At 36.9% G+C, this 21,164-nt stretch overlaps 2 protein-coding genes across 2 annotated transcripts in view; one reads left to right on the top strand and one right to left on the bottom strand.

Moving 5' to 3' along the window:
- The window catches only part of LOC129752223 (uncharacterized), a 103,836-nt gene that overhangs the window by 62,883 nt on the left and 19,789 nt on the right, over positions 1–21,164 (bottom strand). The window lies entirely within an intron of this gene.
- LOC129756353 (uncharacterized) lies at positions 16,929–17,641 on the top strand. The gene is made up of 2 exons (XM_055753210.1): positions 16,929–16,997; positions 17,083–17,641. Exons 1-2 carry the CDS (start codon positions 16,929–16,931, stop codon positions 17,566–17,568), a joined length of 555 nt encoding a protein of 184 aa, XP_055609185.1. The 3' UTR covers positions 17,569–17,641.

Raw genomic sequence — 21,164 nt, 5'->3', positions numbered from 1 at the left:
ATGAACGAACAATTGTATCAACCCGGCACTAACAACCACTCCCTTCCACAGAACAAAGCCAAAGTGAAACAAACCAAAATAATCCATTCACCCGGACGAAGTCGAAAAAAACCTCACATTAAACCCCACTGAAAGACTACAAAAGTTGACTACAATTCAAAAGCTCTGCCATGATATAGAAAAAAATCAGGATATGGTGGCTTGCAATTTTTTTTTCTTTGAATGTTCAATGTGTTCACGCATGTTCAAACTTTGGAAAAAATATTGGTATTTAACCAAAATGATAGCACATTTACCCTTAACACGGCACCAAATACTGTTTCGTTGTTGAACCGGTAATAGGATGGTGACCTTCCAATCTGAGTCAAGTTAGTGAGAGGTTCGTGTAGGTAGGACTTTTAATTCAAACTTACTTCAACTGTTAGTTGAAACAATACCATAGAGTTCTAGAAACAGCACCAGCATGAGACACTTTTATGCTCTGATTTTGCCCGGCTTAATTAGACTTTAAAGCACCGTAAAATGGAACGATTTATCATTCGTGAAATGTCCACCATGTCTGAATAGATGGATTCAGGTTTTGTGGTTGGACCGAGCCAACAGGAAACAGATTCTGCTCGTCTTGGTTTGGCTATTTACGAATGAGCATACAAGCTACAAGATCGGGGCGTGCCAAATCGTAATGAATAAGTGAATGTTGTTTCAGTAGATTTGTTATGTGGAACCCGTCGGGTATCGTATCTGGATCGAATAGTACACGTTCAAGCGACTTAAGAACTAGTTTTTTTCCTTCTAGTTATCGCTTGGGTGGGAGCTTTTGTTGTATGTCGCCTGGTATATTGATTGCAGCTATCCTTGAAACAGAACGTTGCCGTGTTTCTATATTTTCCTTCTACTTTCAAGATTTGTTTTTATTGAAGTAAATTTACTTGTTCTTATTTCAACCGTGTTGTTTAGCCTTAGGGCATTTGCATTTTTCTTACAAATGGCTAAAGATTATGGCGTAAAACTAGTTAAAAGGCTAACCAGAACGGTTTCCTTTATTGTATGGTGAATTTTTCATCATTATTTTGATAAATATTAATTTTTAACATCAAATCTATTTAATAAACTTTTCAAGACGTTCTATTATTTGTCCGTCCATTTGCGTTTTTGTTAAGTTGAAAAAAACTGCAATTGAAATTTGTAACTTGTTTTGAGAAATTTCGTATTGTCACACTGTTTGGATCAAAACAATTACCAGCATATGTTAAATATTAGCGTGACAAACAAATACTTTTGCATCATTGCTCGTGCAAAAACATCAACATTTTTGATTATATTGAAAATGTAGCTCTGGGACGCATATGCGATTGTTTTACGGTACGTATCTAGTTAGAATGATAGCAAGTCAGTCGCATTCTATAGCCAAGCGCTGATAAAAATCACGGTTAGTGGAGAGCTTTTCACGGTCTGCTCAAGGTTCTTCTTAAACAATCTAGGGTAAGCATTCCAAATTGTCCGATTTTATCCGGACTAGCCCGATTTTTCAAGTTAAAAGCCGATCACAGTTGTACGGGGTAAGTTTTTTAGATGTTAAAGCGACTATAATCGAAACAAACAAGCAAAAAACATTGTTAAAAATTATCTCACTTTTGATAACATGCTAGAAATTGCTGTACAGGTGCAGGCTGCATAGCACATGGAACTGTTACAGTAGCAACGGAATATTTCAAGGCATACTACATGGTCGTCTAAATATCACATTAAAAGTCGGCTTTGGGATTTTTACGGTGGCCCAAACTTGCTTGAGGTTTTTTTTTCAATTTCATCAGAACAAAGTACCCAATAAAAAAGTTTTTTCCTTAAACTTTTGTTAATTTTACGTTGATTCCATCGATAAACTCAAATATGATGAAAATGCAAATGAGACGAACTAGCCATGAGCGGCAGTACAGTGCTGGTAAAAATTGCTATGAGCGCAAACACATTCTATTTGGAATCATTAAATGAATGATCATATCTAAGCACTTTAAATTCAACTATTTATAGCTTAGTAGTCAACTAAGCTATAAATAGTGTCATCTAATTGGTTTGGTATTGAGTCAGTTGGATTTTTGAGCCTTTTTGTGCTTTCTGACTAAAATATTTAAGCTCCTTCGTATCTTTCAAATGTTTGCAGCTCATGGACTGATCCAAACTTCGATTATCACTTAAACACACATATCTGCCAAAGATATTTTTAAGGTTTATAATAGGATTCAGTGCTAGATTATGACCTGGCCATTTAGGAAAATGATTCTTTCTCCTTAAAAGCCCTTCCAATTATTTCTTTGGGACATGAGTTATGACATTATTGAGCAAAAAAGTAAAGATAATATCGAAAAATACCAAACTAAGATAAGAGACGAACTCCTCATCATCCCTCGTCCTAATGTGATGAATAAAACAACAATAATTTTCGAAACTGCCTAATATTCGATACCGCGTAGGGGAACATTTTCTATTATGCCCCACCTAAACGAATCGCTGATTTGCTATGTATTTCACGTACATTTTGTGTAAAAACGAGTGTACTCGTCCTACAAATGCTTATGATTTTTTATTACTCAAATTCATTAAGTTGCTTTAGTAACTTGATTTTTTCAAACCATATTCTAAGCCTAAAAACAAAACTGTGTTGCAAATACGCACCGCTGTGTATTCAATACGCGCCTACCCAATGAACATTTTGGTCTGTATATTTCAGTTGTATCTGAGATATACACACCTTTGTACAATCTGAAAAAGTTGTATAGAATATTCTATATGAGCCTGTACGTACCAAAGTGGAGGCAATATACGAATTAAATTTTGCTCACCTTGAAAATATTAAACTTTGTTTTGCGTTTTCAACAATTTGATAGCAACTTTGCTTTGCACAAAATCTTAGGATTGTACAACTTACAACTTTCTATTGCCTGTCTTACAATTTGATTACAATTTCCTTTTGCAGGTAGCCTGAGGTTTGTATAACTTTCTTCAACATTTAATACAATTTATTGTTACTGTATCCCAAAGCAATTATAATTTTCCCTTATTACGATTTTACTATGAATCGCCGTGAACATAAATACAATAGAATTTAATTTTTACTGCTAATAAAAGTGTACCATATACAACTTTATGTGTCTTTGATTAAATTGATGAACCTTGTTATAAAAATACTGAATGCCAATTTCTGCGTATGCATATTGTCATCTTGTGAACGTCCTTAACTTTAACAGTTGGTTTACTAATGCATATTTTGTTGATCAATCTTCCCTCAGTCTCGAACTCACAACATTCCGATCCCTGTCCTTCGATACTTCCTCGGCGCCTATTCATGTTAGTACAAACAAGCAAATTTGTTCATGTACATTTGAGAGTTCCATTTAAAAATCAGTTGATCGTATAAAATACCACTCACTGCATCATTTCGAACTCCAAATCTATTTATAGATGCCGTTTTTTATATACAACTTTAACCTATCTCATAGACGATTCTATTACAATCAAAAATAGTATTCAGCGCTGAGCGATCTTAGCTAGCTATTTACTGTACTGTTAAACGGTTCGACAATCTGGTTCGGAATTCTTCAGTGTCAAGCGAAGGATTTGCTGCTAAAATTAAATTAGGATGTATTATTTATCATTCATCATTTCATACCCGGAATATTGAATTCGCTGGATTCTTGAGAATCGAACAGTTCTTGACCTCCATGGGATACTTCGTGAGACAACAGTGATTCTTTTTTCTGTCGGAGATGTCTTAGAAGCAGTATCTGATTTTATGGAATCGTTTATCACAGAATCGGATGTGCCACTTTTTGTGCCACTTTTTTTTAATTTTTATAATTTTTTTCTTTATCAAAACTGCTTTCATTTTTGTAACAAAATTCGTCAAGGATTTCCAATTTTTGCAATTGTTGACATATGATGATAACGATATTACTTGGCATAGGAATTGCATTATCAGCAATTATTTACCGATTCAGTTTATCTCGATAAGCGACTTGGAATGACAAGTACGAATAGATTGTTTAAATTCCATTATACGATGTTCTCACAATTACTGTACGACCTTTCATGGAAATAATATGTCACATGATGTCTAGTGTTGCTTTGATATCCAAAAATAGAAATCAAGAAAACCTTTTAATAAGTCACGATACTACAGTATTGCTTTCATCACAGATTACCCGCCAAGTATTCAGTATTCACCTCGTTCTTTTATACCCGCCAATGTTCGCAATGATCGGAACTTTTCCATCAATTAATTGAACATTGTTCTACAGCTCTGGGAAATTTTCAAGTCCTGACGATATCCCTTATTGCATGATCTCTCCTTGGAACGCTCAACGACTTATGGTAAAATGGATAATACTCCCAAGAATGGAAAACTAGTAGAGTTATCCTAATGCCTTAGTAAGGAGGAGGCCCGGAGGAAGTTGAAAACCCTCAGCCGATTACACTCACCTCTTGTTAAGGAAAAGTTTTTGAAAGACTGATAAACCGAAGATGGTAACAACACCTGGAATCTGGAAAACTACTCCATCCTAACAAACATCCATTTCATGGAATGCAAACCTGGGTAATCTTAAAAAGCTCTCACTGAACATCGACATGAAAAACTGCATTCAGAAATAGTATCCCTAGATCTTACCAAAGCTTTCGACCGTACTTGGCACCCAGGAATTCTAAAAGCTCTGGAAAAAGCCAAAGTGAGAAACAGAATCTATCAAGTAGTAACAAACTTTTTGAAAAATCGATCATTTTTTGTTGTTGCTGTAGCAGGCACACATTCATCTATTCGTCCTCAAGATACGGGTGTCCCACAAGGATCAGTGTTATAACCGACTCTATTCATCCTTGTGGTGAATGGGATATTTGAATAGTTATATTCCTAGAAATATTTCTGTACTCATCTACGCAGATGACATTCTACTGGTAAATAGTTGGAAGTAAATTCATAGCCGTGGGTCGGAAAAAATTACAGTATGGAATTGATTGCATTCTGAAGTGGGCTGATAAACATGGTTTCACAATCAACGCACGAAAAAGCACATTACTGCATATGTGCTCAGGAACGAGAGGAAAAGGCATCATTTTTACCAACAGAAACAACTGACAGCAAATGGGACTGAAATTAAGCGTACACGATCTGCATAAATTCTAGGCGTCGAAATTAATCAAGCAGCAAACGTAAACACCCACATTAGAACCATGATAAAAAAAGAATGCGTTCGCAGAACCCGATTCCTGTATGTTTTAACCAGCTTAGGAAGTCGTGAAAAGCTTTTAAAAGTCGGTTTTGCCACAATCATTTCGAGACTTTTCTATGGCTGGGAAATATTAGAGCCTCAAGAGATATTTGAACTAGAAACTCTTTACAATATCTTGCTCAGAACGGTGTCTGGAGCTTTCTGTACATCTCCAGTAGAATCGCTTTATACAGAAACTGGAGTGCTTCCATACAAATTTTTGGTTGCCCTAAAATGGGCACAGAAGGCTGCTTGGAAAGCCGAAAGCGAGAACTTCCTTCTGAACAGGGCAAATAGTTTATTAGAAGAAAAAACTAACCAACGACTACCGCATATACTAAAACTAGCATCAGAAACCACCAGAAACTGGGATTAAAAACCACTGAAAATAGATTGGTCCTTCAAACGCCAATTCAAAGCAGGAGGAAATTGTGATCGAGCAGTTGCTATTTTTTGCTTAATGAAGAATAGTAAATATCTTCACATGGAAGAGTGCTTCTCAGATGAATCTTTAGCAATAGCGAATCCATAGTGAAATCCAAGATGGCGGCTTCCGCTAAACTTTAAAATGCAGTGAATGACTTAAAATGACAGGAAACCCAGGTGGTAGTGGGTGGAAGGGCTTAACGAGTAGAAGTCGAATATTGCTATCTAACGCCATCTTGAAATCCAAGATGGCAGTTTTCTATAAACTTTAAAAATGCTCTATATAATTGAATATCGCATGAAACCTCCAAAATATGGGTATTTGTCAATTGGGATAAGCTATAAAAAGTTTATTTTTGCATTCTGACGCTATCTTGAAATCCAAGATGGTGGCTTCAGCTGAACTTAAAAATGCTGTAAATGAATGAAAATTGCATGAAACTCCCGAATATATTGTATTGGGTGCTAAGGCTAAATGATAGAAGTCAAATATCTCTTTTCGCGTTTCTCTGAAAATCTGTAAGTGACTGAAAATCCCACAAAAACCACCACAATACAGACCCCGTTCGTTTTTGGCAACATTCGATTTTGGCAACATCGAATTTGGCACATGTGCCTAAATCAGACGGTTAACAGAAACTACATAACCTTATAGTTTTCGCTAGAATAAGACCAATACAATTTAAACATAATAGCATGATAGGAATAATAGAATTATATAAATGGCAAAAAAAAACAAAAACTATAAACAAAACAAGAAAAGTGCAAAATGCATTAGAAACATAATGAAAAAATAATAAAAGTGATTTAAAATTATCTAAATTGTCTTAAAATAGTAGTTTTAATGTAGTATTACGTGAAAAAAGTTGTGTTCAAGCGATTTTCATTGATTAACAGTATTTTAAATTCAGTGGAAGCTGCCATCTTGGATTTCAAGATGGCGTCGGAAAGAAAAAAATCGAATTCAAGTTTAGCCCTTTCACCCATTACCCGTATAGTGGTGGTTTAATGCGACTTTTTGTCAGCATTAAGCATTAAAAGTTGAGTGGATGCCGCCATCTTGGATTTCAAGATGGCATCTGATAGCGAAATTCAACTTCTACTCGTCTAGCCCTTTCAGCCGATACCCATTTTGTTGGGGTTTCATGCGATTTCAAGTCATTTACACCATTTTAATAGTCAGCGGAAGCCGCCATCTTGGATATCAAGATGGCGTCAGACAACGAAATTTGACTTCAACTCATGATTTATTCCACGGGTCATTCAAAACCAATCCCTTTTCATTCAAAAAGTCTGTCCTCATTTACTGTACTAATGATTAACAACTCAGAAATGAGAAACTCAACCTTAGCGTGTAATTGGTTGGCTTGCGAGAGAAACGTCAAATCGTAGCTTTTTTTGGGGTCATCATTAAACCATAATAAAACTATGAATTGACTCACGCCATGTTGGTTGCAAAATCGAAGGGCACAAAATGACGCCATGTAGATGGATTCACAATGCAAGCATTGGAAAATATTTTTTTCATGCCTTTTTCCATCAATTCCATCATGATTGATCATCAGATTTGACGAGGCGCATTTATTTTAAGATACTATTTCTTATGCATTTTACCCAAAATCTTGACTGGCAGTAGAAAAGACGCTCAATATATGGTTAAAACATTGGTTTTTTTTAGCTATTAATTTTACCAGATCATATCTGAATAATGCAATCATCATTCATCAACCATTATGGTTGCTGGAAAAAATAAAAAAAAAAAACTCCGAGAACTGACAGAACCGAAAAAAACAAAAATTTCTAATATGTTTAATAACAGCTTTTTAAAAGCTTTGGTGACCAACATTGATGACCAACAATTATATGTCTTGATGACGTTTCTAGGGTAGGGCCAAATAGCCTGATTTTGGCTTTATAAGAGTCCAGGTGATGTAATAAAATGCGCTTTAGCTTTTTATGAAAATTAATGCGATAGTCCAAACGATATTTTGCTGACCATAATAAAGCTAAAATTGTTACTTGGGAATTCAAGTGATTATCAGAAGTTGAGATGCGAACATTCGAAAGATACGAAGAAGCTTAAAAAAAATCGGCTAGAGAAGTCTTGGATAATCCAATTGACTCAAATATTTAACACTATTTATTAGGATAACAAGTGTTCCATCCAACATTATAATGAATAGTTTTTAGTTTTATTATCATCAATTTCGATGTTCTTTGATTGAAAAAAAAAAATCAATTACGATCGTAAATATGTATATTTTTACTTATGTAGAAAGAATACAGTCGCAATATTCTTCTCATTGAATTAAAATTTCGGCCGGAAGGTCTAAAATGTAGGTAATTTAAAAAGCAACATTTGCCATTCTCTGAGCGAACAGATTCCATCTAGGTACTTCATTCATTCTGGAAACCACTGCCCCAGAACCAAAGACCCTGGTCGATTGTTCTAGATCTTAGTTAATATGCATGACACGACGCAGCCCATAAAGTCCGTTCCGAGTGACATTTAGTTCACTCGAAATGGGGACGACGGTTTGTACCTTTAAAGGCACAGGTCAACCTCCGAACCTGACGGTATCTGCCAGTATAGTCGTGCATGTTAAAAAAAAATTAGGACATTCTGAAACCTTTAGTCTGGGCGATTTGGTTTCGCTGTTTTTTTTCTCTTCGGGACCTCTAAACTTGATAATTCTTACTTTCAGTTTCTGTTGTTTGCGAGGGGTTCCTAAGTGTTAAAACAAACAACCAATTAACGTAATAGCACCCCCTGTTGTTATAACAATCCTCGAGCATGATTCGCGCAAAATAACATCGATTCTGTCTGGTGGTGTTAAATTGATCAATCTTTCCTGGAGTAGGATTTTAACCTTTTAAGGAGATCAAAAACATGTCTTCATTAGTGTAAACAGCAAGCTTGCTAGCGTTTTTAATGTGAGCTACCATCCTTCAAACTTCTCGAGTTCGAAATCCACATTAGCTTGTTGAGGCTTATAAGGCTTTGGTGTTGTACCGTAAAATTGGGTGTTTTGAAAACAAAAAACTCTAATGATATTCAAATTTTACTATTAAGGAAACTCTATTGTAAATTTGTCAGCAATAAATTTCATCAGTACATGGCGACCGTGAAAAAATAACAACAATATAGCCAAATTAACACCATTCAACGGAACCATTAACAGGTAGCTCCCCCCAAACGAGGTGGCGGTGTGCCCCAAAAGCAATCAAATATGCAACTGTATAGAAACCTGCTGCACGGCAATCAATTTGAAGCCCTCGAGAGCATTGAGGAATTTGTGTATTCGGTAGCTGTACGTAATTTGCGACTTTACTTAAGGCCTGTTGGAAGCTGTTGGTGTTAAGACGTTTGCGAATTATGCGATGGCGTGACGGATTAAGTTGAAGGTTTACGCAGCTCTCGGCAGCTATTTCTTGTTGTAAGGCGGATTTAGTTTCAACTTAGATTAGACACATCTCAATTGTGATGTGCCATTGAAAACGAGAAATCAGCAAACCTAATTAGGAACTCGCATATGCACAATGTTAAATCATTCATGAAAAATCTTACAGAACCTAAGATACAACTATGGAACAATTCATCTCTTTATTAAAAAAAAAGAAAAAGGCAAAGGAAAAACAAATCTAATTTCCGAGGTAACATCTCCGTGATTCTCTTCTTTCGAAATTAGGCCTTACGGGTAAACCAAATTACATCTTCATGACATCGACTGTTTCCAAATGATGCCAAGAATCGTGTCTTTAAAACGATTCAACAATCTGTAAATCTGTACATGATGAAATGATTTGTTACTCTTTTCATATGAGAAAATCAACCAGTTTTTGATAAACAGTAGTTTTTTTTGTCAAAATTTCATAGATCACAAAACATCGATTTTGTGAATCTCCAACAGAAGGTAACGTCTTGAGATTAAGTCTTGCAATCGTTGCCTCATTTGTTGATCTCAAAACAGACAAAGCCCAGTGACTGAACAACCGACAACAGCTTAGGATTTATCGTCTTAGGCCCAAACCGAGAAATCGAGGCAGCTTAACCTTAAATGGTTCCAAAAGAGAACGTGCAATCTGGATCAGAATCGAGGGGAGCCCGACCTGCTTGTTCACACAATAATCGTGATCGATTTATAGGTTTTATTTTTCGAAATGAGCGCCCCGCGATTGTTTCAGCGCGATAAGCGGTTCTTGGTGCGCTGTCGTTTTGGGCCTTGTTCTAGTTTTTATTGATTTCGTGGAGATTGTAGGTAAACTAGAGCAACCGATTCGAATCGTTAATTTATCCATTAATAAATGCTTCGTGGTCTGTCATTTGAAAGAAATTCAAAAATTATGGTGGTAGGAATCAGTTTTGAAGCCATTTTGATTCTTAGCTATTTACGACCGCTTAAATCACGCTGGTTTTATCTTTGGGTTTCCTCGTTGATGTTGTTCGTTGAACACCGACAAAAATCAAAAAGAAATCGTTAAGATCAGTGAGTTGAAAATTGATTAATTTACACGAAAAACGATACAGAATCATCATGTAAATAAAAAAAAATAATAAAAGCCAACAAAGTAAATCATTGAGTGTCATCACCAAATACATGTCATTCTCAAAAAATATTGTACAATTTTGAACATAAAATATTGAATACGAAGCATAGGTAAGTCTGTCTGTCTGTCTCCTATAGTTTTCAAAACTACTGAACCGATTTGTGTGAAACTTGGTAGGAGAGGTCTTGGAGGGCCGGGGAAGGTTCTTATTATAGTTTGAAACACCTCCCCCTTTCTGGAATAGGGGAGGCGACCCCCCGAACAAAAGAAACATGTTTGAATAACTCGAGAACAGATCATGCAAATGGTACCAAATCTGGCATGGGAGTGTAAAGGGTGATACGGTTAAATCTTGGTCAAGGGAAAACGTGTGTAAATCGGTGAAATCGTTTATTTAAAAAATCAAATTAAATTTCTTTTTCAAGTTTAATTAGTATAAAATTCAGGAAAAATATTCAGTTAGGCTTCCGCTTTTCCAAATCCGAATTGCCGGGCCTTACGCTTAACCCCTGCCATCAGATTTTGTACAGCCACCTTGTCCACCTTCTTCGCCGCAGAAAGCCAGTTTGCCTTGAACTGCTGCTCGTCCTTAGCAGTTTTTTGGTCTTCTTTAGGTTCCGCTTGACAATAGCCCAGTATTTCTTAATTGGGCAGGGCTCTGGCGTGTTGGGTGGATTCTTTTCCTTTTGAACCACCTGCACGTTGTTGACGGCGTACCACTCCATGGCCTTTTTTCCGTAATGGCAAGATGCCAAATCCGGCCAAAACAGTACGGAACAACCGTGTTTCTTCAGGAAAGGCAGTAGACGTTTATTCAAACACTCCTTCACATAAATTTCTTGGTTGTCAGTCCCGGAAGCTATGAAAATGCTGCTTTTCAAGCCACAGGTACAGATGGCTTGCCAAACCAGATATTTCTTCGCGAACTTTGACAGTTTCATGTGCTTGAAAATATCTGCTACCTTTCCCCTTCCTTTTGCCGTATAAAACTCCTGTCCCGGAAGCTGCTTGAAGTCGGCTTTGACGTAGGTTTCGTCGTCCATTACCACGCAGTAAAACTTCGTCAGCATCGTCGTGTACAGCCTCCGGGATCGCGCTTTGGCCGTCGTATTTTGTTTATCATCGCGATTTGGCGTCACTACCTTCTTGTAAGTCGATAGTCCGGCTCGTTTTTTGGCTCAATGCACGGTTGTAGATGATACACCCAGCTTATTATAGCGGCATCTCGGAGAGCGAGGTTAGGGTTTTGCTTGAAACTACCGGCAACTCTCTTTGTCGTCTCAGCGGCTTCCGGCTTTCGATTTCCCCCCGATCCAGACTTCCTGGCTGTCGACAAACGTTCTCCAAACACTTTAATCACATTTGTAACGGTTGATTTGGCAACTTTTAACGATTTTGCCAGTTTTGCGTGCAAGTAGCTCGGATTTTCGCGATGCGCGAGCAAAATTTTGATACGCTGCTCTTCTTCCTTGGACGGCATTTTGACAACTGAAGAGTGAATTCCAAAATCAAAATATGTGCAACATTCTACACACACACACCCTCAAAATGAGGGGTGTTCAGGTTTTTTAAATGCAAAATTGAAAGAAATACGTCAAGTTGATATTGACCAAATTTTGACCTTATCACCCTTTATTTAGTTACGGGAAATATTCCTAAAAATAGTTTGGTAGCCCTTCCTCCTTCCAGTGGGGAAATTGGATGCGGAAAGGAGGGCTTCCATAATATTCATTGCATAACTCGAGAACTAATAGGGCAAATGAAACCAAATATGACATAGGAGAGCATTTAGATATAAGAAATGGTTTTATGATAGTTTGAGACCTCTCCCCCAGTGCGAGAATAAGGGTGAATCGAAAACTAATCTAGAAAATGGAAGTAAATTTTACATGAGAGGGGAATTGTGTACGAGAATTGCTCTTATAAATATTGGGTACCCCTCTCTCTTTACAGTGAGAAGATAGGAAACGAGAGTAAAGCTTCCTTAGAATTTTATTTTCAAAACTCGAGAATCATCATTGGAAATTGTACCAAATTTGATAAGCGTAGTATTTGGGGAAGCAGGCTTCCTGACAATTTTTTTGCAAAACTCGAGAACCAGTCACGGAAATCGTACAAAATTTGGCATTGGATGGTGTTTGAATAGGATTTTTTTTCCATGATCTTTCGAGACATCTGACTTCATCTCTTGCATTCTTCCGATAGGTACGAATGAAACATCGGATGATGCTCAATCGGTGTAGTTTTAGTCGCTTTAGAATGAAATGAAATTTATGTATGTACATATATTGCCTCCACTTTTGTAAGTACCATCATGTCACCATCTACCGCCCAGTTAAGCGGTTTTTCAACTTCAAACATGTGTAATAAAAAAACGACGGCAGATTTTTATTCGCTTTCTTTTCCAATACATCTCAACACTGCTCTACTTAAAATAAAAAATTTAGTGGAATGCGAAAAATGTACGCTTTTAAAAATAATTAACTAAACGTTGAGGTGTTCAACTGGCCCTATTACCGCCCACTCGACTTTTTCGGGTATCGATAATGTTTTCTTAAGGAAAAACTATCTAACAACACGGAAACTGTTCTTTTTAATATTGTCCATGTAACGAGCTGTCAAAACCATATTTTGGATCTTGAGAGAATACATTTAGTGAAATCTTTCCCGCAAATTTTGTACAAATTTTAACAAAGTGCGTTGACTGACAAAATGATGATTCCCGGCAAACAGCCTCAAGTAATCGGTTACTTTCAGCGATAAAACATCATTTTCTAACGTAATCAAACTAAATGCTTCTTACAATTTACACTTTTGACACAATACATGCGTTAAAAACAAAGAAATTATGCGTGACCGGTAATTAGGAACCCACACTTTTTTTTATACACCAATTACCGCCCATCACTAAACGCTTCAAAAAACAACAACTATTGAAAAAATCGAAAATTTTCCGATGCAAATCTATTCTACAAAAATAAAACTATCGTTTCAAGTCGATTGTAGGACAAATAGGTACTATTTAGTAAACAAAACCCCTTTTTCCCTAGGAGCACAGTTATGCTTAGTTCGCTAACAGGCGTCGAATTCAATAATTTGACCGGATACGAAAAACAAAATATATTATTTCTGGCTATAGTTAGCATAATTAAGTGATGATTTTTCAGTGAAATGGTCGAACAATGATGCCGACACAGAACACAGGTCTTATTTTTGGAGAAAACATCCCAGTTTTTTCAAAATACACACAAAAGGGTGATTTTGGGCGGTAAATGGTGTCTGGGCGGTGAATGGTGACTTGATGGTAAATGTTGTTTTTTTTCAACTTTCATACGTTCATTCTATAATGTATATGGAACGTATTTCAAAACAGCATAAGGATATAGCTACGAAAAAGTTTGCTGGCGTTTAAGGAATATTTCTTACCCCTGCCTCTGTTCAATGTGAGAATATGATGGTGGGAGGGAGACTCCCTTACAATTTTTTACATAACTCGAGAATCAATCTAGCAATTTGAACCTAATTTGGCATGATGATAAATATTTCTATGATTATTTGACACCCCACTTTTTGAACTGTGGGAGAATAGGAAGAAGTGGAGGGGGCTCACATTTTTTTCATAACTCGAGAACTATACGAGAATATAAAACTAATTTAGTATAGTAGGGCATTTGGGAACGAAAAATGGTTATTTTATTGTTTGTTATTGAGGATTGAGGATATAAGAAAGGAGGATCGAGTGACACTGTACCAAGGAACCAAAACACCGGTCGTTAAATTTTAAACTTTTATTTGTCCTACTTACAAGTTGGAGCTGTGTTTAGTGTAGTGTGTGGTGTGGCCGGCCAACTGGAACTCTGCTGCTGCGGGATACCTCGGGTTTTGGGGTTTGCACGTGGGGCACGGGATCAATGGAGGTGCCAAATTTGCGGTTATGGACCTCGGGGAACCTTAACAGGGCTCGTTTCGGCTGAGCGCTGGCTGCTGCTCGCCGAGCGGATATCACTAGTCGCTGGAAGTTGTCGCGCACCCTTTCACACGCCGGTCAACCTCCGGAAAGCCCCGTTAAGTTTCGCACAGGGCTACTTCCGGGATTGGCTGCTGGTTGACAATGGCGGCCGGGCGTATTGGGCGACGAAAGAAATGATGCTGCCTCGCGACGGACCTGGGCAATCTTCGCCTTGTAATAATGGGTCCTGATCTCTTATAACAATTTGCACAGGGACCTTTTCCACTGTCCGATGTGGCTTGTACGGAAGTCAGAATGAAAAAGGCCCTGTATTTCCCGGTAGCCAATTTCCGCAGTTCCCTTTTTTTACTTTTTCAATAGTGATTGTATCTTTATCGTTTTCCCTTTAGCGTGCTGTCTCCTTCTAGTCAATATCCCTTTATTCCAGTTCTGTGTATATTTTGTGGTAAGTGTTTTGTGGAATGTGTTTTTTAATTTGATGTGACCGTTAGGAGTTCCCTATCTAATCTTATGATTCATTATACAATTTTAATAGTTTTTATTTAGGAATTTTATTAATCTTTATTATTTAATACTCTACTATACGGGACATGTGACATAAAACAGATGCTACATAAAACACATAACATCTAGGCGTTTACCTTACAAAATGAGTACTCTTCGTGAGTGGCATAGGGTAACTGACTCAACTGGTAACATATTTGAGTACGAGAAATGATTCTGAGATTATTTGAGACATCAATCTTCTTTCGGTGAGCATACATATATGAAGGAAAATAGGAGCCTCAATACAATTTCGTAAGTATAGGTACCTTAAGAACTAATCAAGCTAATTTTATCAAATTCGGCATGAGAAGTTATTTGGAAACGAAAGTATTTCTATGTTTTTGTAACTAGGCAGAAAAAGGGAGTTCCTTATCGAATTACCCGTAAGACTTAAGAACTTATTTATCAATAAATATATTCAAATTTATAATGAGAGGGTTTCTTGGGTACGAAAAACATGATGATTAGAGACCCATACCTTCTATTCTGGAAAAATGGGCTCTTATACAAACTTTTGTTGCCATGAATTGAGAACTCATCTAGCAAAATGGACCATACAAACGAATAATTTGAAAACCTGTCTTTTTTCAGGGTGAATTCCGGATGAAGGAAGAAGGGTTTATGCAAATTTTTTTTTGGCAAAGCTCGAAAAGTTTTCGAACAAGTGGAGCCAAATGTGCCATGTGACATTATTAAGATACTAAACATAAGTATTTCTATGGTAGATCATGGCCCTTATTTTTTTTTATTTGGATTTTAAATTCATGGCCCATATTGCATTGGAATGTGAAGAGGGTGAGGAATCCATACCATTAAAACATATAAATTCATTTTGACCTAATTGGAGAACTTATGCAGCTTATAAAGACAGAGTAACTGTCTTTGTATACTGCAGCTCTTATTTTTTAGGGATTACTACTGAATTTTGTTAAAATCTTAATTAATATAATGCCCACAAAAACATAAAATAATTTATACTTACAAATTTCATTTATTAAAAGATCAATCACCGTAATAAAAGGTTAGAAGCAGTTGTAGATGGTGAAAATGAGAGGGTAGAATTTATTTAAAAGACAAACACCGTCTTAGCCGATTTAGGCTTTACAGACTGAATAAATGACGTGGACAACTTAAGATTAACATTTAACACCCAGTACCGAGATGGGAATCGAACCCATGCCATCAGTGGACCAGCGATTACCGTCTTACCACGCTAACCACTCGACCACCGAGACGTACAATTTTGAACGAGAGAGTGGGGTAACGTGGACCATGGGTTAACGAGGGCGACTTCAGTGGTATTTCAGATGTGCTAGCATAGTTTTATATACATTGCAGGTCAAAAGTTTTAGATCACTTCTCAAAAACGAGAAAAATTTGATCGACCATATCTCAACCATCTTATGATATATTGCAATCCTTTTGATATCATTCAAATCGGGAGCAAAATCATCTTTGTATGTTTTTGACAAAATATTTATATTGAGTTTATATGATTTAAACATAGCTTAAATTTGAAATATTTTCCAAAAACTGCACTTAAAATTGAAACCCGTTTCTTTCAGGGTAAGGTAGAAGAATTTCTTCTTCAACCTCATTAAAACACATTTGTATAATTTTGTGCAAAAAATAAATGCAATGTACAAGTGTTTGGGATCAGTCTTCTAAAACATGCATTTTTATTCATACCATTTGTCATTTTCATTTTATAATAAATCGAGCTTGTGATATAGCTCAGTTGGCAAGTCCGTTGTCTCCTGAGCCGATGTCCGTTAGTTCGAGCCCAAGAGTAAACATCGAACCGTATGAGTACCGGATCGAACCGGAGTACCGGATGAGTTTTTCAATAACTGTTCGCCAACTGCAACGTTGATATAAAGTCGCGAATGCCATAAAGATGGTAAAAGGACTATAATCGAAACAAAAAAAAATAATAATAAAGAAGTTATGGGACAAAGAATAAAAAACGCTGCTCAAACTCCCATACTTAAAATTTAAATTCTAAATTGAAAATTTAAAATCAGAACGAGATGGAACACAAAAAGAGGCCACAACATTGCGTGATCTGCAACCGTTTATTTACGGTGCACATGTCGAACATTTTGTTACCATATCATCGTTTCCGGATTAGCAGTGCACAAAACTGGTGCAAGTCGAAGTTCGCTGAGTCAATCAACATGACTAAACTGCAAGTTTTAGCCGCAGCTTTTCTTCTCTCGGCACAACTGGTGGCATCGGAAGATGAGGTGCGTATTTTGTTATTCTGAACAGATATTCAGAACAGGATCGCGATACAATTGATTTCATTCACTTTATTAAATTTATTGTTAGCCGAATTTTAAAATGTACTATCTCGGGTTCGACAAGTGGGACAATCCGGAAACGGCCCTAGGTTTCAACCAGACCGTCGAAAAGACCTCAGATATGGGTTTCAAGGTGTCGGGCAACGCGCAGGTGCTAGTCGATATGGACGACAGTTACGCCGTTAAAATGGAGCTCGATGCGGCCAAAGTGGGTCAAAACTATTCGTATAGCACTACATTGTTCGAAAATCAGAAAACAATCTGTGAGTTCTTGAGAACCAGCTACAGGAACTACTTTTACGATGTGGCGAAGGACGACGCGACCGGAAAAATTCCGGAATACGACAAATGTCCACTTCCGGCTGGCGACTACTGGATCAAGGATTTCGAATTCGACGGGGAGAAGTATAAACAGTTGCTGCGCGAGGGATCTTTCTGGTCTCATTTATACCTAACCAAAAATGGGTTCCCGATGTCCGGATTGACTTGGCATTGGGAAATTCGTTTGGACTAAGATGGAGGATGTTAAGAATAACTGACGCTTTCTAATTTGGCTTTATTTCGGAAATATATTTTTATTTTTCATACTTATGCTTTCTTAGTTCCACGAAAAATATAGGAAAAATATCCAACGTGGCATTTAGTTTTGAAACCATGAGAAACATCATCTTAACAAGACAACTTGCATGGAAAATTTGAAATTAATTTATTTTCACACCTCTCATACCTCAATTTGATGGAATTTACATTTCCACAAAGACTTTTACAAAGTTTGAAAGCAATACATTCAGTTCTAGTTTGTTCAGCTGGTTTATTTAAGCTATATTTGGAATTGAAATGGAGGAGGTAAAGTGTACAAACCGCGAAGAAATTCAATATCTTTCGCCCTACATGACCCAAATCTATGAAATTATACTTTCCTTTTGTGAAAATTTCCGGAGAATCGATTGGACATAGTTTCAAACGCCGCACAAGCTTACGAACGGAGATATAGTGCCTTTTTAACCCCTTATTCCCTTATATTTTGTAAACATTCCAGAAAAACACTGATTTGAACCAGAGAATTTTGAACGAAAACAGACCTATCGTGTGTAATTTTTTCTGAGGAATCGAATGAAGGCTATTTTGGCTACCGCACGCTTCAGAAAATGGAGTTATGGCTGTTTTAATCCATAATTCCCCTATATTTTTTTATTATTTCAGAAAAAAGCTTATTTGGACTTAGAAATTTTAAACTAAACGGGTTGTATCTTGTGGAGTTTTTTTCGGTAAATCGAATGAAGGCTGTTGGAGCCCCCGCACGCTTCAGAAAATGAAGTTATGGCTGCTTTACCTTCAATTCCCCTCAATTTTTCAATTCGTTAAGAAAAAGCATGTTCGGACTTGAAAATTTGGAATCTTTTGAGACGTATCTTGTGTGATTTTTTCCGAGAAATTCAATAATGGTTGTTTGAGGCACCGCACGTTTCGGAAAATGGAGTTATGGCTGTTTTTACCCTCAATTCCCCTACATTTTCCAATGATTTCAGAAAAAAAGCATGTTCGGACTTTAATATTTTAACCAAACGGGTTGTTTCCTATGTGATTTTTTCCGAGGAATCCAACGAAGCCACCGACCGGATTAGGAACAGGAGATATGGCTGTTTACCCTCAATTGCCCAACATTTTTCAAATAGTTCAGAAAAAGCATGTTGGGACTTGATAATTTTGAACCAAATGGGTTGTATCTTGTGGAGTTTTTTCCGAGGAATCGAATGAAGGCTGTTTGAGCCGCCGCACGCTTCAGAAAATGGAGTTATGGCTGTTTTACCTTCAATTCCCCTACAATTTCAAATTGTTAAGAAAACGCATGGTCGGACTTAAAATTGTGAATATATTGGGACGTATCTTGTGTGATTTTTTCCGAGGAATCTGAAGAAGGCTGTTTGAGCCACCGTACGCTTTGGAAAATGGAGTTATGGCTGTTTTAACCCTCAATTCCCCTGCATTTTTCAATGATTTCAGAAAAATGCATTTCCGGACTTGGAATTTTTGAACCAAATGGGTTGTATCTTATGTATTTTTTCCGAGGAATCCAACGAAGCCCATTTGAGCCACCGCACGGATTGGAAACAGAAGTTATGGCTGTTTTACCCTCAATTTCCCTACATTTTTCAAATAGCTCAGAAAAGCATGTTCGGACTTGAAAATATTGAATCAAATAGAACGTATCTTGTGTGATTTTTTTCGAGGAATGCAATGAAGCCTATTTGACACACCGCACGCATCGGAAACAGGAGTTATGGCTATTTTACCCTCAATTCCCTTTAATTTTTCAAAAAGTTCAGAAAAACCGTGATCGGACTCGATAATTTTGAACCAAACGAGACTTATCTTATGCAATTTTTTCCGAGGAATCCAATGAAGGCTGTTTGAACCACCGCACACTTTGAAATATGGAGTAATGGCTATTTTACCCTCAAATTCCCTACATTTTTTATGATTTCAGAACAAATGTAGGGGAATTGAGGGTAAAAACAGCTATAACTCTATATTTCAAAGCGTGCGGTGGTTCAAACAGCCTTCATTGGGTTCCTCGGAAAAAATTGCATAAGATAAGTCTCTATTGGTTCAAAATTATCGAGTCCGATCATGGTTTTTCTGAACTTTTTGAAAAATGTAAGGGAATTGAGGGTAAAACAGTCATAAATTCTGTTTCTAATCCGTGCGGTGGCTGAAATGGGCTTCGTTGGATTCCTCGAAAAAAATACATAGGATACAAACCATTTGTTTCAAAAATTCCAAGTCCGAAAATGGTTTTTTTCTGAAATCATTAAAAATGCAGCGGAATTGAGGGTTAAAACAGCCATAACTCCATTTTCCAAAGCGAATGGTGGCTCAAACAGCCTTCTTCAGATTCCTCGGAAAAAATCACACAAGATACGTCCCAATATATTCACAATTTTAAGTCCGACCATGCGTTTTCTTAACAATTTGAAATTGTAGGGGAATTGAAGGTAAAACAGCCATAACTCCATTTGCTGAAGCGTGCGGCGGCTCAAACAGCCTTCATTCGATTCCTCGGAAAAAACTCCACAAAATACAACCCATTTGGTTCAAAATTATCAAGTCCCAACATGCTTTTTCTGAACTATTTGAAAAATGTTGGGCAATAGAGGGTAAAACAGCCATATATCCTGTTTCCAATCCGTTCGGTGGCTCAAATAGCCTTCGTTGAATTCCTCGGAAAAAAATCACATAGGAAACAACCCGTTTGGTTAAAAATTTTCAAGTCCGAACAAGCTTTTTTCTGAAATCATTGAATAATGTATTTTAATTGAGGGTAAAAACAGCCATAACTCCATTTTCCGAAACGTGCGGTGCCTCAAACAACCATTGTTGAATTCCTCGGAAAAAAAACCACACAAGATTCGTCCCAAAAGATTCAAAATTTTCAAGCCGGAACATGCTTTTTCTTAACAATTAGAAAAATTGAGGGGAATTGAAGGTAAAACAGCCATAATTTCATTTTCCGAAGCGTGCGGGGGCTCAAACAGCCTTCATTCGATTCACCGGAAAAAACTCCACAAGATACAACCCATTTGGTTCAAAACTATCAAGTCCAAACAAGCTTTTTCTGAAATAATTGAAAACTATCTATAGGGGAATTATGGGTTAAAACAGCCATAACTCCATTTTCTGAAGCGTGCGGTGGCCAGTTTTTCTCGGGGGTCCCCTATGATTCAATTTTTTTCCAAATGCTATCCCAGAGAATACAAAACATTTTAAACGTGTAAAAGAACTGAAGATGAGTTCGGTATACTGTCTTCAAATAGCCATGTTGTCTGCATAGTAGATAGTTTTTGGTATCTTCAAAAAAAAATTGTTATTTAATCTGATTTGAGCTGCAAAATGTAAAATTTAATTCCCATTTTTTTATTACTCTTTTCACCAACTAAAATTCTCTGATCAAGAATAATGGCCGGATAGATATTTTAAATATTTTTCATTTCATCATTGATCATCTGATTTGTGCTTCATCGAGAAATATTCACCTAATGACTATTGGAAGGAACTTGAAGATTTGAAGCATAGAATGCAAAATTCAAAAAAATAAACAAATTTATTTAA

This window comes from Uranotaenia lowii, chromosome 3 (genome assembly GCF_029784155.1).
Source record: "Uranotaenia lowii strain MFRU-FL chromosome 3, ASM2978415v1, whole genome shotgun sequence".
NCBI lineage: Eukaryota > Metazoa > Arthropoda > Insecta > Diptera > Culicidae > Uranotaenia > Uranotaenia lowii.
This window is presented reverse-complemented; position numbering and strand designations above follow the sequence as displayed.

What these genes read in the sequence shown, in the direction of transcription:
- LOC129756353 (XM_055753210.1), top strand. Translation starts at nt 16,929, where the DNA reads ATGACTAAACTGCAAGTTTTAGCCGCAGCTTTTCTTCTCTCGGCACAA. An exon ending in TGGTGGCATCGGAAGATGAG is followed by an intron (nt 16,998 to 17,082) that starts GTGCGTATTTTG and finishes ATTTATTGTTAG; the next exon opens with CCGAATTTTAAAATGTACTA.